Source organism: Malaya genurostris, chromosome 2 (assembly GCF_030247185.1).
Source record: "Malaya genurostris strain Urasoe2022 chromosome 2, Malgen_1.1, whole genome shotgun sequence".
In the NCBI taxonomy this organism is placed as follows: domain Eukaryota; kingdom Metazoa; phylum Arthropoda; class Insecta; order Diptera; family Culicidae; genus Malaya; species Malaya genurostris.
In genome coordinates this window covers 55359049-55374190 of record NC_080571.1, presented here as the reverse complement: position 1 = coordinate 55374190, position 15142 = coordinate 55359049, and the positions used below count along the sequence as shown (strand labels likewise).

Below are 15142 nucleotides of genomic sequence, written 5' to 3'. Positions count from 1 at the left end.
TTCTTTTTTATTATTCCATGTCGTCCGCGCCCCCGCACGGTTGTCGTCGTCATCGTTGTCGTCGTCGTCGTCGTCCCGAATACATAAAATCACCAGGCCAAAATGGAGGTCGACGACCTGTTCACCGATCTGGCCGATGGAATCAAACTGCTGAAGCTGCTCGAGATCATTTCGGGGGAAAAGCTCGGCAAACCCAACAACGGCCGGATGCGCGTCCACAAGATCGAGAACGTGAACAAGAGTTTGGCTTTCCTGCACACAAAGGTAAGTGAAGGTTGGTTGCTTATTTTATAGATTTACTGTCGGCCGCTCGACTCCAAATGGCTGGAGCTAATTTGTTCAATCGCGTTGTTGTTGTTGTAGAGAAAAGACAAAGACACCATAGTGTCATTCATTGCACTATTGTCAACTGACTGTGGACGGCTAGGGCGCCCGGGTATTCATAAATTGAAATTATGCCACGTGAAGATGAATCTTATTTTTGTTTTTATTTTTTTCACTTCAACATTACAAAACCTTTCCCAGCATCACAACCTATTTCACAACCTTACTAATCGCTTGACCAATTTCACTTTCCCGACCATCGTTGTTCATTTGGGGTTTTCTCACCTGGCACCCACTTGAATCCGTAACTCATGACCAGTTTAAAAATAGCGGAGCTCAGTACCGTTTATGCCTTTACTGAACGAACGAACGAACGAACTGATGCCCATCTTTATAATAGGTAATAAATTATATCGTAATTGAACAGATGATGATCAGTCACTTGTTGAGTTGAGTTCGTCTCGATGGGTTTTCCGCTCTTTTCAGTGGCCAGTGTAGGTAACAACATCAGCGATTAGATCGAAAAAATTATGATTATTAGATCGGAAAGAGTAAAACAATTAAACAATAAATCGTTTCAAGGGTCAGTAGACAAACAGACGTCATGTTTTGTTATTTCCACTATATTGTCCTTACTTGCCTCGAGCCAAAGAGATTTAATTGCTCTGGATAGCCGGCTACTGAGAATATTAAACTCATCTAGCGTTAGTAAAAAAAAACTCGGTAAATTAGGTGTCAGATGTATGATAAGTAAACGCGTTTTTTTTTCACACGTTTTGACGGGGATTTCCAAAGTTACGCATAATTTCACACGAATTTCCAAAGTTAAGCGAAGAAAAGAAACACATTTTTGGGGACGGGTATAGCGTGATGGGTAAGTCGATACCTTTCACGCAGCCCGCCTGGGTTCGATTCCCAACCCCGCACATAGGGTCAGAAAGTTTTTCTGTCCCGAAGAGGTGAATGACATTAATGCTAAAGCCTCTATAATAGAAACAAAAAAAAAAACACATTTTTTGGAACGGATTTCCAAAGCATCTTGATTTTTTACACACCAATCTTCGAAGTTACGCAAAGTTTTTTATGCAAATTTCTGAAGTTTCACGTGTTTTTGATGCGGATCTCCGAAATAAAGCGAGTTTTTTTTTATCACGGATCTCCAATGTTGCGCGGATTTTCGAAGTTACGCGGTTTTAATTCGAATTTCTGAAGTGATGCATTTTTTTTTAATGGAATTCCGAAGTAATGCGATTTTTTTAAACCGGATTTCTGAAGTTACGGTGAATTCATGACATTTTCTGAAGTTTAGCATGTTTTTACGTGGATTTCCGAAGCAAGGCGAATTTTTTGTCGTGGATCTTCGAAGTTACGCGGATTCCTGAAGTTACACCGTTTTTCAAAAGAATTTCTGAAATAATTTTGAGGCGGATTTCCGAAGCAGTGCGATTTTTTTAACGCGGATTTCCGAAGTTGCGCGGTTTTACATGCAATTTTCTGAGGTAATGCATGTTTTTGACGATGATTTCTGAAGCAAAACTATTTTTTCAACGCAAATCTTCTCGAAGTTACGCGTTTTTATGCGAATTTCAAAAAGGTTCGCGGTTTTTTATGTTTTGTTTTTAAATGTGATTGGGATTGATTTACGCATTGAAGCAATTCAACGGAAATTTGTTTGATTTGCTCTGTGTCGACTTCCTTGGAGAAACCCTTGGAACCTCCCAAGTTACCATGCCAGATGCAAACGGATTGACCTCGATTTGTTATCTGTCCGTCGCGACGTCGGCAAGGCTACTTTTGTGGCTGATTTCCTCCAATCAAGAATAGACTGCTCCGAGCTCTTACAGCTTTTACAAATAGATATCCATCGCCGTAATCTTAGAAACTATTCTTTTCTTAAGACCCCCTATGCTAGAACTAATTTTGGGTATAACGAGCCTTTTGCCAGCATGTGCCGAATATTCAACCACTGTTCCAATTCATTCGACTTTAATCTATCACGAGACGTTATCAAGAAATTGTTCCTAGGGTCACTATCTAATTAGTTTTAGTTTTAGTTAGTTTAGAAATGCTATGTTTAAGTGAAATGTATCATTTGGATGATTGTAATCTGTTGATGCTAAAGATGAGGAGGTTTTATGCCTGTTGGAGAGCAAGTTTGACAGAAACTAACTCCATCGGGCTTTTCCCTGCTCTAAATAAACAAATAAACAGATTTTTCTTCTGAATTCCTGAAATTACACGATTTTTTCCGCGGATTTCCAAAGTAACGGGTTTTACACTGATTTCCGAATTAGCGGGATTTTTTAACACTGATTTTCGAAATTACGCGGTTTTTTATGCGAATTCCCGAAATTATACGTTTTTTGAAACGGATTTCCTATGCAACGGGATATTTTTAACGCGGATTTCCGAGGTTGCGCGGTTTTTACATGCGAATTTTTTAAGCTATTCGTGTTTTTAACGCGGATTTCCGAAGCAAATCCATTTTTCCATCGGATGTCTTCGAAGTTACGCGTTTTTTATGCGGATTCCCGAAGTCACACGACTTTTTTATCGCGGATCTTCGAGGCTATGTAGTTTTCCGAAGTTATGCGAATTTCTGAAGAAATGCATTGTTTTTATGTGGAAAGTTTTTTTTCAAGTTGTTTTTTTTGACAGTGTGAAATTTTGAACACCGAAAGACGGATCCAGATAAAGTTCAGTAGTGTTTTTTGCGATCAGAAGACCATTAGTTTGAGTCTAAGTGTGTGGAAATCGGTCAAGCCTTGATATCGAGGTGAGTTTCTTCTACTGAAAATTTTGACCATTGTTTCCGGTACCTCCAGAACTAGAATTCGCGGATTGAAGTCAGTTTGATCGGTCACTAACTAACCTGGCATGCAAATTGGAACAGTTTTGACGGTTTTTGCACCGCCAATTTGCATATACTCAGATTCCAGTGAAAGGTCTTCAGAAGTGCTAATTTTTTTCGGTTCCGACTTTCGGTTATTTAATTATTGGGTAATGAGTCTTTCAGATTTCACACTGTCATTAGGAACCACGTTGCAGGAAGCTCAAAACTGTTCTAATTTGTAGGTCATGCCAGTTGTTGGTCTTACGAACCGAGTTCGTCTATATCGGTAACCGGGATTCGGTTCCAAAATTATCGGAAACTGCGGAATGAGCAGGGCTATGAACGTTGAAAACTTTGACCAATTATGTGAATGAAGACTCAAATCCTAATCTAGGGACTCTTCAAACCTAGTTTCTAAAATGTTTAATTTATTGTTGTTACCTCAGTGGAAGACCATTGAAGGTGAAAGCCGCGTATAAATAAACGTCCCAAGAAGAAGTAATTTATTGGTCTTAGTGCTGTTACCAGGGATGCCAGATTCACAAATTTATCTGTGTTTCACAGATTTTCAACTTTCTGCACAGATTTTCACAGATTTCTGAAAATGATCACAGATTTTTGCAGATTCTGAAATCGATCAAAGATTTTCACAGATTTTTGAAAATCGTTCACAGTTTAGCACCAAAAAGTACGGAGCGGTTGGAAATAGTGAGACCTTTTTTTTGCTTACCAAAATGGTTCTGCTCGGCTAAAGACTGTCCCAGAAAGTATGGACGCACTTTGATTTCGCTGTAAATAATTCACAAGTGTTAGATATTCAAATTTTATTCGATATACAGATAATATATGACTACAACAACGGAATATTATTTTCAACATTTGCTACTTAGTCATTGTAGACTAGCTGGCGCTCCTTCTTGCGAACGTTCTTCATCAAATTCCGTACAGATTGGCGACAAGTTTTGACACTTTTTTCCAATCTTTTTTTAACTGTTGAATGGTGTCGGCTGCCGAGAAATGTTTCCCTAGATGTGCCTTCGTTAATGCCCAAAATTCCTCAATTGGTCGAAGTTGTGGGCAATTTGGTGGTTTCATGTCTTTTGAGACGAAAGTGACATTTTTGGTAGTATACCATTCTACCGTTGATTTCAAGTAGTGACAAGAAGCAAGGTCTGGCCAGAAAACAACAGGATCCTTGTGGCTTCGAATCATGGGTAGAAGTCGTTTTTGTAAATATTCCTTGAGGTATATTTCGCTGTTCATTGAAGCAGTGGTGATGAAGGGTTTCGAAATCTTACCGCAGCTACAAATTGCTTGCCAGACCATAGCTTTCTTACCAAATTTTTCGACTTCAATCGATGTCTCGGACTGGTTTAACACTTGCCCTTCTCGCGCCGTATAATATTGTGGTCCCGTCAAGGATTTGTAATCGAGTTTCACGTAGGTTTCGTCGTCCATGATTATGCAGTTCAAATTTCCCTCAAGAATCGTATTGTACAGCTTTCGAACCCTCGGTCTGATCGATGCTTCTTATTTCGGACTACGTTTTAATTGTTTCTGCTTCTTAGAGGTTCGAAGATTCAAACGTTCTTTAGCACGAAGAACATTTGACTTCGAAGTGCCCACTTTTTTGGCCACATCCCGAACTGAAACCTCCTTCTTTTGTTCGAACGCCTTCAGTATACGTTTATCCAACTGAGGGTTAGCAGGACCTTTTTTTCGACCCGTTTTCGGTTTATCCTCAAAGGTGTTATCCCCTCCGAACTTCCTGATTGCATTTCGCACGGCTTTTTCACTTACTCCTTCCATTTTCGCTATCTTTCTCAGTGACAGTCCGCGTTCTGTGCACCATTTGTACACAATTTTTCGACGTTGTTCTGCTGAAAGTTCACGCATTTCGAAACAAACTAATGAAAACGAATGAACAACTGCACAAGTGGTTAGAGAAGAGTGTAAACAACAGAACGCAGCCATAAAAATTGACAGATTCTGAATCATTTCGAAATGGCAGCGGTTTTTGGTTGCGTCCGTACTTTCTGGGACAGTCTTTATTATGGTACGGGAAACGTGCACAGATTTTGCACAGACAGGTTTTTGGCTTGATCACAAATTTAAGAAAAAATGATCTGGCATCTCTGGCTGTTATCCGAATAAACTTTTTTGTTTCACTAGAGAAAGGTATTTTAAAGAATATGAGTAATATGAATTACACCGCTAGGTGATTTGAAACAGGGTTTTTAATCATCGTTCATTTCTTCTTGTTGTCAAGTAGCAAATTTCGTCAATAGAACCTATCAAAATGCCTACAAATGTTTATTTGGGCTTGCCGTGCTAATTTGAAACCGTTGCTTGGATGTAACAGAACAACCATATTGTATCGCTATACAATTTTCAGAAAATGACGTCTAACATATTTTAAGCATATGTGAGAAGCAAAACACATCTAAAGCTAACCCTAGAGTAGTGCCTCGTGCGCAAACTCGATGTTTAAACATATGTTCAAACTTAAGCTCAAACACTTGTTTACAACTACTGGCACGATGTTTAGGTTTGTAGCAAACATGGGTGCAACCACGAGTACAAGTTCAAAATGAACTTGCGCACGTAAAATTATACACAAATTCAACGCGGTGCATGTTTACTTGAGGGCTGATTATTGATGTTCTGATCAGTTTCTGCTCCGAAGAAGGAGACCTAACACTGAACATACCAGCAATTTATATATAAAATTGGCACCACGTTATTTTGCTAAGTGCTGATTAAAAAATCCTGACGTTTGCTTTTACCAAACCTTGGTATTTATGCCTGTTAAATCCAGGATATTGAAATAGTACTTGGAAAGGCCTTCTGTGAAACTTAGTTATTTGATCTTCGAACTTGATAAATGGCCCAATACGGCGTGTGAATTATCTTTGCTCCAAATACGGTAATTGTGCTTGTTGACGTATCCATTCAACTAAAAATGCGCCTCGTCACTGAAGAGAGTTTTGCGCTATAAATAGTTTTAATTGAACACTGATTCTGAAAATTAATTCCCACGATTTGAAAGCGTTTTTCTGGAGTTAACTTATTCATGATTATTTGCCAAACAATACTGAGTAGAGGTGTCAGTTTACACTGTCAAAACAACTTTCAGACAATAGAGTAATCCCTATTGAAGAAAAAAACAAACCTCCTATAAAAACACCCGTTATATACGGATTTATTTATCGTTTATTTATACTCGGCTTCAAATCAAAATTCTCTGAGATACGGTAAACTACCTTCATTTTGACGAAGTTTCACTCTACTGAGTGGTCACATTCGGTTTTAGCATCGTGGGGAATTGCTACGAACCCGTGCAAAAACTGTAACATGATCATTGACAATAATTCAATCTAAATTTTATTTTCCTGTTCACAAATTAATTTAATGAAGTTCACACGCCCATGCGGATGCACCGAATGCGCGATAATAATGATTTGTGTTTGTATATTTTTCTAATTAAAAATACCTTAAAATTATACTTTGGATTCAGATGATCTCATTGAAAAGATGTCTGAAGATATTATTTCATTTTTTTTACAAAAATTCAAAATCCTTCTACAGTGACAACAAATCAACCATCTGAGAACTTCATAGCGCATACATTAAAATTGAATCGGTTCATTTGCGTGACCGTCAGCTACAAATCGATACACAATCGGACAATCACTAGTTCGGTGTGTTGTTGTTTATTTGTTTTTTTTTATTTGCTGCTATGCTGTCCACTGTCCGTTGCGCCTGTGCCGCATTTGCAATCCGATCGGCCTGCCTATGTTTTTAGCGTAAACGGGATTGACTGCATGTGTGTAATTTGTATTATCGATTGTCAACGGTCAGCAAAGCAATTCTCGCGCGCCCTCGCACCGCCGGTGCCGAACGGTGTCATATGTTCCGGCTCTGCCTAGAGCGAATTCAGTCAACGCCGCAGTCGATATATTGGATATAGGTCAGGCACTGGGTTTTGAATAATTTATTTGTAACCAGATCGGGCGTGGAGCGATAATTCCATGAAGCGGGCTTTCTTTTGTGTTTCCAAAGAATTAATTATCGAAATACTTCGTGATGTCCAAGAAAACTTTGTAGCACAATTCAATCCGTTTGCCAATTTGATTCCCTCTTACAAGACGCAACCGCCCTAAACGCCGTTGAACGAGGCCAGAGGATGAGGTATTCGAACGCAATTGGAATTCAGTACGCGTTGGACAATAGAATTTCAATTCAAAACCTATCATACATCTACAATAAATTGATGTGATTGCTTAAATGTGTCGATCATTTCACAACGTCCTCTGAAGTCATCATCTACAGACTTCCCAACGCTGATGGAACTTGGACGTAGTTTTAACCTAATGTGCCCGCTTTGTCCCCCGAATGGAGTCGAACCTGGAATTCCTTGGATTTCAGTCGCCGAACCAACTTATCATCGTTCCGCAGGCTGCCGATTGTGTGCAAACGAAACTCCTGCAAAATGGACGTTGTGATCACGTTTCACCGGGTTTCAAGTTGTTTTGCATAAAAGTTGTTTGTCTGTTTTGTCCTAGATAGGTTATGACTGGGTAATCGAATAACTGTGATTTGAAGGATCGAATGAAGTGGACGAGCTCATGCTATATTCGACCGGTAAATTGGCTACTGTTTGAAATTTGAGGCTTTACTGTTTTTGCCGTAGATTTGCATACCGAGTGTTCAACAGAACTCTGATAATCACCTGCTGTTCTAATATTTATTGCTGATTGTTATCGCTTCGAGGGGTTCGATGTTTCTGCTTACCTTCTAGTAAAATCCGAAAAAGAATCTGTTTTCGCATAGAAACGGGTGGTACTTAAACCCCGTTACGAGTAGTTTATTGTTGCTGCTTTTATTCACGATACATGGAAGTTTAATATTAATATTGTGTTTTTTTTTCGAAGTTCTTGGTAGTGAAATCAACGAACGCCACACTGTAAGAATATTTGAAAATTTATTATTACGAAAATGTATGCAGACAGAAACAGTGAAAATGTAAATCTGTATTGGATATTGTATTCATTGAATGTTAAATAAAATTCCGAACTTTTATCTCAAATACCAATTGGCTGTCCAATTGAAGTGGTTAGTCTAGAAAACATAAAAAGTTTGCAAATTGGTTATATTTGATCGTAAATTGAAAATGCGTGAAATAATTGAGGCAGTAAAGATATCAGAAGGCAGTGTTTTTACAATTTTGCATGAACATTTGACCATGAGAAACCTCTTTTCAAAGTAGGTTATTCACAGTCGATCAAAAACCTCAACGTGTTCATGATCCAGTGCAGTGTTTGGCCATGCTTACAAGTAATAAATGAGATTTTTTGGTTCGATATGTGACAATGGATGAAACATGGATCCATCACTTCACTTCGGAATCAAAACGATTGGACAGCAGTGAATGTATCACCAAAGTCAGCCGGGAAGGTTATGGTTTCAATAGTTGTGGATGCACAAGGTATAATTCTATTTAGCTCTATCTTGAGAAAGTAAAAACAATCAATAGCGAATTTTACATAGTGCTGTTAGATCGTTTGAAAGCAAAAATCAAAGAAAAACGACTTCATATGTTGAAGACAAAAACACTGTTTTGCCAAGACAATGCACAGATTCACATGTCGATGGCCTCGATGGTTAAATTGAACGAATTACACGTCGAATTGCTTCTTCATCCACCCTACAGTCCATATCTAGCTCCCAGTGATTACTGGTTATTCGCTGATCCCGAAAAAAAAATGCTCGCGAGTAAGACATTCAACTCAAATAAAGAAGCAATTGCTGAATTGCTCGCGAAGGAGATTACATTGACGAATAAAATTGATTTTTGGAAAAAAAACTGTTTTTCGTAGCTAATTACATGACTCATTGAGTGATGTGTTATCTGGAAAAATATAAAAAATTCTTATTACTGTGAAAAATTCAGAAACTTGAGCGAAGGATGTATTCAAAGTCTTAGATTTACTGAAAAATCTGCGAACTTGGCAACCCGGGTAACGAGACAAAACAGTTACCACTGAAAAGCAAATTTAAACTCAACTCAAGTCTCATTTTTTGTGCGAATTTTGTATGCAAGTTTTCAGAGTTATGAGTATTTGAGCGAATTTTAAAAAGTTATGTGTTGTTTTACTTAAAACAATGTGTTATGTGTCGTTTTACTTAAAAATGCAGGAAGTGTTATCTCAAACAGAAAAAAAATATAATGTAGGCTCTCGAGTTTAGCTTTAGATTTTTTTCGAGATTTCTAAAACATTAGGTATCGAAAAAATATTTTCCCGATAACACAATGACGTTCCATCATTTTTTAAGACATCTGGCAACAAAAATGGCTTTAGTGTTCCGGTTTTCATGCGAATGTTCAATATTATGCATTTTGTTTTTAAATGAGATTCCATGAAGTAATGCAGTTTTTTATGCGATTTTTCTCTGTATTCTTCGTATAGAAAAAAAAACTTCAGTGGATTAGTGGCTCTGTTACAGAACAAATTAAGCGTCCGCATTTCGCATGATCTTTTGGACACTCTGTTCGTTTGCTTCAGCTGCTCCCATCTGGCCATCGAAAATATGATCAGTAATTTATAATAAAATTTCAAGTAGAATTAGATAACAAGTCAGGTTAAAAGTTCACAGTCTGACAACCCTTTTTTATATTTCGATTTTATTCATCAATGTTTAAGAGAAATACAATTGTCTATACGATGTTTCTATTTTTCTACCCCACTTTTACACAACGATTTCTCTTAAGCCTCATAAAACGCTTTAGTTTGACCGATGATCTCACCATCCGATGCAAATCTCTTTTCAGTAAACTTCTTTTTAAAATTTGAGTACAGAAATTAGTCGCTGGGGGCTAAATTGGGCGAATATGATGGATGCATATCATTTCGGTCGATGCAGAATCCAAATCCAGGTGGAGCATGCTGGTTTTAGAATTCAATTCCAATATTCAATTCTAAAATCTTGGTCTACTGTCCAGGTTCACATTCTTCAGAATACTGCTTTAAACTACCTGACTCTGGAACCAGGTCCAGAGATCAGCGCCCGAATTAAGATCCAGAATTCAGTTACAGAATCAACAGTCAGAATTCAAGTCCGATTTCAAGATCCATGACCCGGGTTGGCAATTCTATGCATAGGGCGCTGGTCTTGCAAGCCAGTTGTCATATGTTCGAGCCCCGAACTGGAAGGATTCTTAGTGTCAGTAGGATCGTAGCACCAGGCATGATGTGATACTGTACGCTATGAATCGGTTGCGAAGTCTGTTGAAACAGAAAGGCCAAAATCCACAAAAGGTATGTAATGCCTTTCACTTCAAGATACAGAATCGCGCGAAAATTCTCGAGCATTGGTTTCAAGGAAGTGATTTAATTTATCGCTCCTTTTCCGAACCAATAAATGGATGCCAAGAGCAAACGGCGACGGACATTCCAATTTATTGATTAAATCAGCACCGTATGAAGTTCGGCGGCTAGGCATTTTGTTTCCACTCGTTAGTTCCACCTTGTTGATTGTAAAGATAAAGGCCCTTATTACCGTTCTCACTTCCACTTTCACATTCACTTCTTTTACATGTCATTTCACTTGTCTTTACCTATTACCAGTATCACGCATAGTGAAATGATCACTGTGGTGGAAAAAAATATTTTTTTCAACAAAATATTGGTGGCGTGATGTTCATAATGGCATCAAGTTCATCCAAGTAAATACTTTTGTCTTTAAAGCGACTTCCGTAATAAGGACCTACATTCATTTCACTTTATTTCCTCCGTGAAGTGATACTCATAATAAGGGTCACAGTCACTTCACTTGGTTTTCACCGTGTAGTGACACCGGTAATAAGGGCCATAATGACGTAGTATTTAAAAAAGCTTTTACTCATTGGGAGTACGAATTACCCAAGTAGCAATCCGCAACTAGTTCTGATGCGACTAAGTCCAAACTATGTTGCAACAAGAGCACGAATATGTTTTTTATGTTATACTGGCTAAAACAAGGTGACAGCAATGTTTCTTCATAACCTAACCAGTTACGAAATAGTTATTTAGGTTTCAAATCACCACATCTTTTTGTCATATTGAATTAATAATAAATTATAAGCTATCGTAACTTAATCCAAACATATCTTTAATCGCAACTTTATTACTAGCTACTAGTTGAAAATAAGTTTATTAGACTCCAATATTGGCAACCCGTAACTAGTTCTGATACCACTTAGCCCAACTATGTTGCAACAAGAACACGAACATGTTTTTTTATGTTATGGTTAAAACAAGGTGACGGCAGTGTTTCTTTATAACATAAACATTGAACTAGCTATCATTAGTAAGTTATCGTTACTTGATTCTAACATATCTTTAATCACAGTTTTAGTTTTAGCTACAAGTTGAAAAAAGGTTGCGAAACCATTATAAATACGTAAGCGTATATGTAAATCGTTACTATGTGAATTGATGTAGTAATAACTTAGATATAATGAGATTATAACATAAAATTCTTCATTGATTCAGATAGTTATCGGTAGGTTTTCCCAACGTTATGATAACGAAAATGCAAACAAAACAACCTTTGTTGGCTTGAATATGGCGAATACAATATGGAGTCTCAAGAAGTGTATGAAACGTAAATAAAACCAGGAGATTACTTTTTTCCAAACTACTTTTTGCCGAAAATAGTGAAAGGCAGAATAATCATTTTTGTTCTATGCACTGTCATAAATACGAAGAAAATAATATAGGGATTGAGCATCGATTGTGATAATATTATAACTCTCATGATATATGAATTTAAAATGATAAGAAATCACTCTAATTTGAGCATTCTGAACATAGCGTTATTTTGTTGTTTATTTTTCATATCTTTATAAACAGATTCTGATTGAAGGCGCATGAAAAACAGTTAAGTAAAATTGAATTCCGCTCGACAGTTTTAAAATCGTTGTGAAATTTGTACCTTGTATCAAGTTTGTGATTTAAAGCACTCTCCTGCTTTTTTATTGAAGATAGAAAAGTATTCTGGATTCATTCAATGTTTATAATGTCGATGGTGACTAAGTTTCAACTAGTTTACTTGGAAACAAGTTATTTTCAAGTTATGAAAAGATAAGTTATTCTAGTATGGCATTACAACGTAACGACAACTTATTTTTAGCTGAATTAACAACTAGTAGAAACTGCGCTTTTTGAGTCATGCAAGTGGTTAGATGTTAGTAACAATCACTCAAATATCTGGTTGCAAACTAGTCACAAACAAGCTAGCGTAACAAAAATTGTTACTTGGGTAGTTCGGTCCGTTTTAAAAGGATGGCTCTGGCTGTTATGAATATTGGACAGCAGGGTTGCTTAAATTCGCCTCACGCAACTCATTAACGTTCATCGCCTGCGAACGATTCAAGAACGGAGACAGCAAAGCATGTAATGCCGGACGAGGCAAAAGCTATGCTCAATATGTGACTGCCTGAGCGACTCGCAAGAGAGAAGAGATCTTGCTTCTTCATGCTGGTTGCTATTCCGCCGTGAGCCATTCTCTACCATTTCAAGAGCAGGTATCATCAGGCACGAGTAGCGCTTACATTGAGTCGATTTTTGACTCACTGTGAGTCAAAATGCCAGCAATCATGAATGCAAGTGTACGAAAAAAATTGAAGACAAAAATTAGCGATGCGATGGAAGCAATTTTTTATTTTGCTTAGTTTAATTGTCTCGTAGATATTGCCCTGATAAAAAGTGTGCGTTGAACATCACAAATTAGCTTGGAAAACTTTAAACGTAATATCATTACTTATTATTGGAAGATGGCGAAACGATTGGGTTGGATAAAAATTAAACTGATAAATAAAACTAATAGTCCACTTCAAAACGTCGTTTAAAATCGTATACTAATGTACATATAATGTACTTCCTACTGCAATAAAACTAATGAAACAGTTGATTCAGATTTCACCGAATACTATTCTCACGTTCGTACTCCGTGCTGTTGAAATTTTGCGGCAAGTAATGGCAGATAGATTTTAAAAAAGCTGGAGTTGAATCACCTGAGGACAATCACTTTTGTAAAGTGAAAATTTTGCAGTTTATATGGCTTATATAAGAAATAAAATAAAAGGAATTATTTTCCACATATAACTGTAGCAACACTTTTGATTCTCTTTCGGGTTGGTTTGATATTTATTTTATTTATGATTTTGAAAATGGACTGAAATATCTACAGTGATATTTTTTAAAATCACATATGATTATGAATGATCAAGTCCAATACGCAATATCAATATGCAATGCAAATAGAGTGACAAAAATATATTCTGAATATTGATTATAGAGGCAAGTCTAATCTTTTAATTCCAGGGATGATTTATTTTCTCATGTTTTTATTATATTAAACACAATTTAACGCTTCTTCGCATAGATTTGATTTATAGAAGTAATAGGAGTGCAGGGTTTTCCACAACGTTTGAACCTACTGAGACGCCATGTAACTGCTTGCTCTGCAAAAATCAAAGCAATTAAGAAGAATGGCTAACAAAGAAATAGTCATTACTAACTAAATACTCATTCAGCATCTTTTACCATACATCTACACAAATTATCGATTAGAATAACTGTACTACGATCAGGAAGTTAAGACTTTTAAATTGAGAATCACGGTTGTGGTTCCGGCCAACTGCCACAGGATGTCGAAGCATTTTGTAAAACGCAACATAAAATTGGAGGAATAGATGTTCCATTGAAATTTACTTTTGCATTTTTGTATCGCCTTATTAACTTAGTCCTATTTTAATGCATTCATTAATTTTTTGCATTTAATATTATCATTTTTGGAGTTTCACAAAACTATTGCCTCGTAAGTTTTTCTTCCAAAAGCAAACAGCAAAATAATAACGTAATGTGATATCAGTTGAGAAATTGATGAGCTGAAATCAAATTAAGATTACAATCTGATATTGCTGTCAAAAATGTATTGAACATAAAATGTTCTACAATTGACTCCCGAAGTGATCGGTTTAGCTTTTTTTTAAAAAAGAACATCCGCTAGAAGAAATTGTAAATTCAATTTCATAACATTTTACAATATTCATATTACAGAGGAAACGATTTCAATTTGAAAAATAACACAATCCGCGTGGTTTATCGATTTGTCAGATAGTGCGATTTAGAATTTTTGTTACTCATATCACACATTCAGTTTTGAAACTACTCATTGTATTATTTACCTTAAAACTGTGTTGAGCAAAAAAAATTTTACGTGAATACTTCAAGGATCACATACAAAGAGTCCAAATGAAATATAATTCTGTTATCACATAATCAGGAGATAGTAGGAGAATATAGGATCAAGAAAAAAAATATGCATTTCCACTTTATTTAACGTCACTAATGTCACGAGACAGATAATTTTGTTGTGTTTGATTGTATGATACTTGATTTTTAGATATTTATTTCGTTATTGGAAACTGCGGAAGGTCTTCATTGCACGATTATCCATGGCACAGTTTCCAACAAGTAACTGTAGAGAGTTTGTTTGTTTTTGATAATAATAGAAATATCATTCTTCAGTAAAATCTTATGTTGGCCTCCAAATTAGTGCCTTATATAAAATTATAGAAGTTCTATTTCGGTTTTAGTTTCTATTATATTGTAGCTCTAACGCCCTGTATATTGAATGTGACGGAATTATTTGGTGTTTATGGTTCTTCTAGTATTTGTACGAACTGATAGTGTTTATCATCAAAGTTGGTCTCAACTTTTTTGGTAGTTGACTTGGTTCGACACAACTTGTCTCGAAGTCAATACAAATACTATTAGTTTATTATGAATGAAAATAAAAGCAATTATTAGTGTCATCACATATGTTTATAATTATTAAGTTAACGATCGTCGAATGGCTTTGTAATCGGTATATAAATAGTTTCACGATCATGAGAAACAATAATAATTGACAAAAACTTGGGACTATTACTTCTCA

The 15142-nt window shown here is 36.5% G+C and overlaps 1 protein-coding gene across 13 annotated transcripts in view; it reads left to right on the top strand.

Moving 5' to 3' along the window:
• LOC131427270 (spectrin beta chain, non-erythrocytic 5) overlaps positions 1-15142 on the top strand; it is a 335003-nt gene that overhangs the window by 256297 nt on the left and 63564 nt on the right. For all 13 annotated transcript variants that reach the window (XM_058590298.1, XM_058590299.1, XM_058590300.1 and 10 more), the window contains one exon: positions 97-264. In XM_058590298.1, the coding sequence (XP_058446281.1) occupies positions 97-264 (168 nt within the window). The remainder of the gene's footprint in view (positions 1-96; positions 265-15142) is intronic.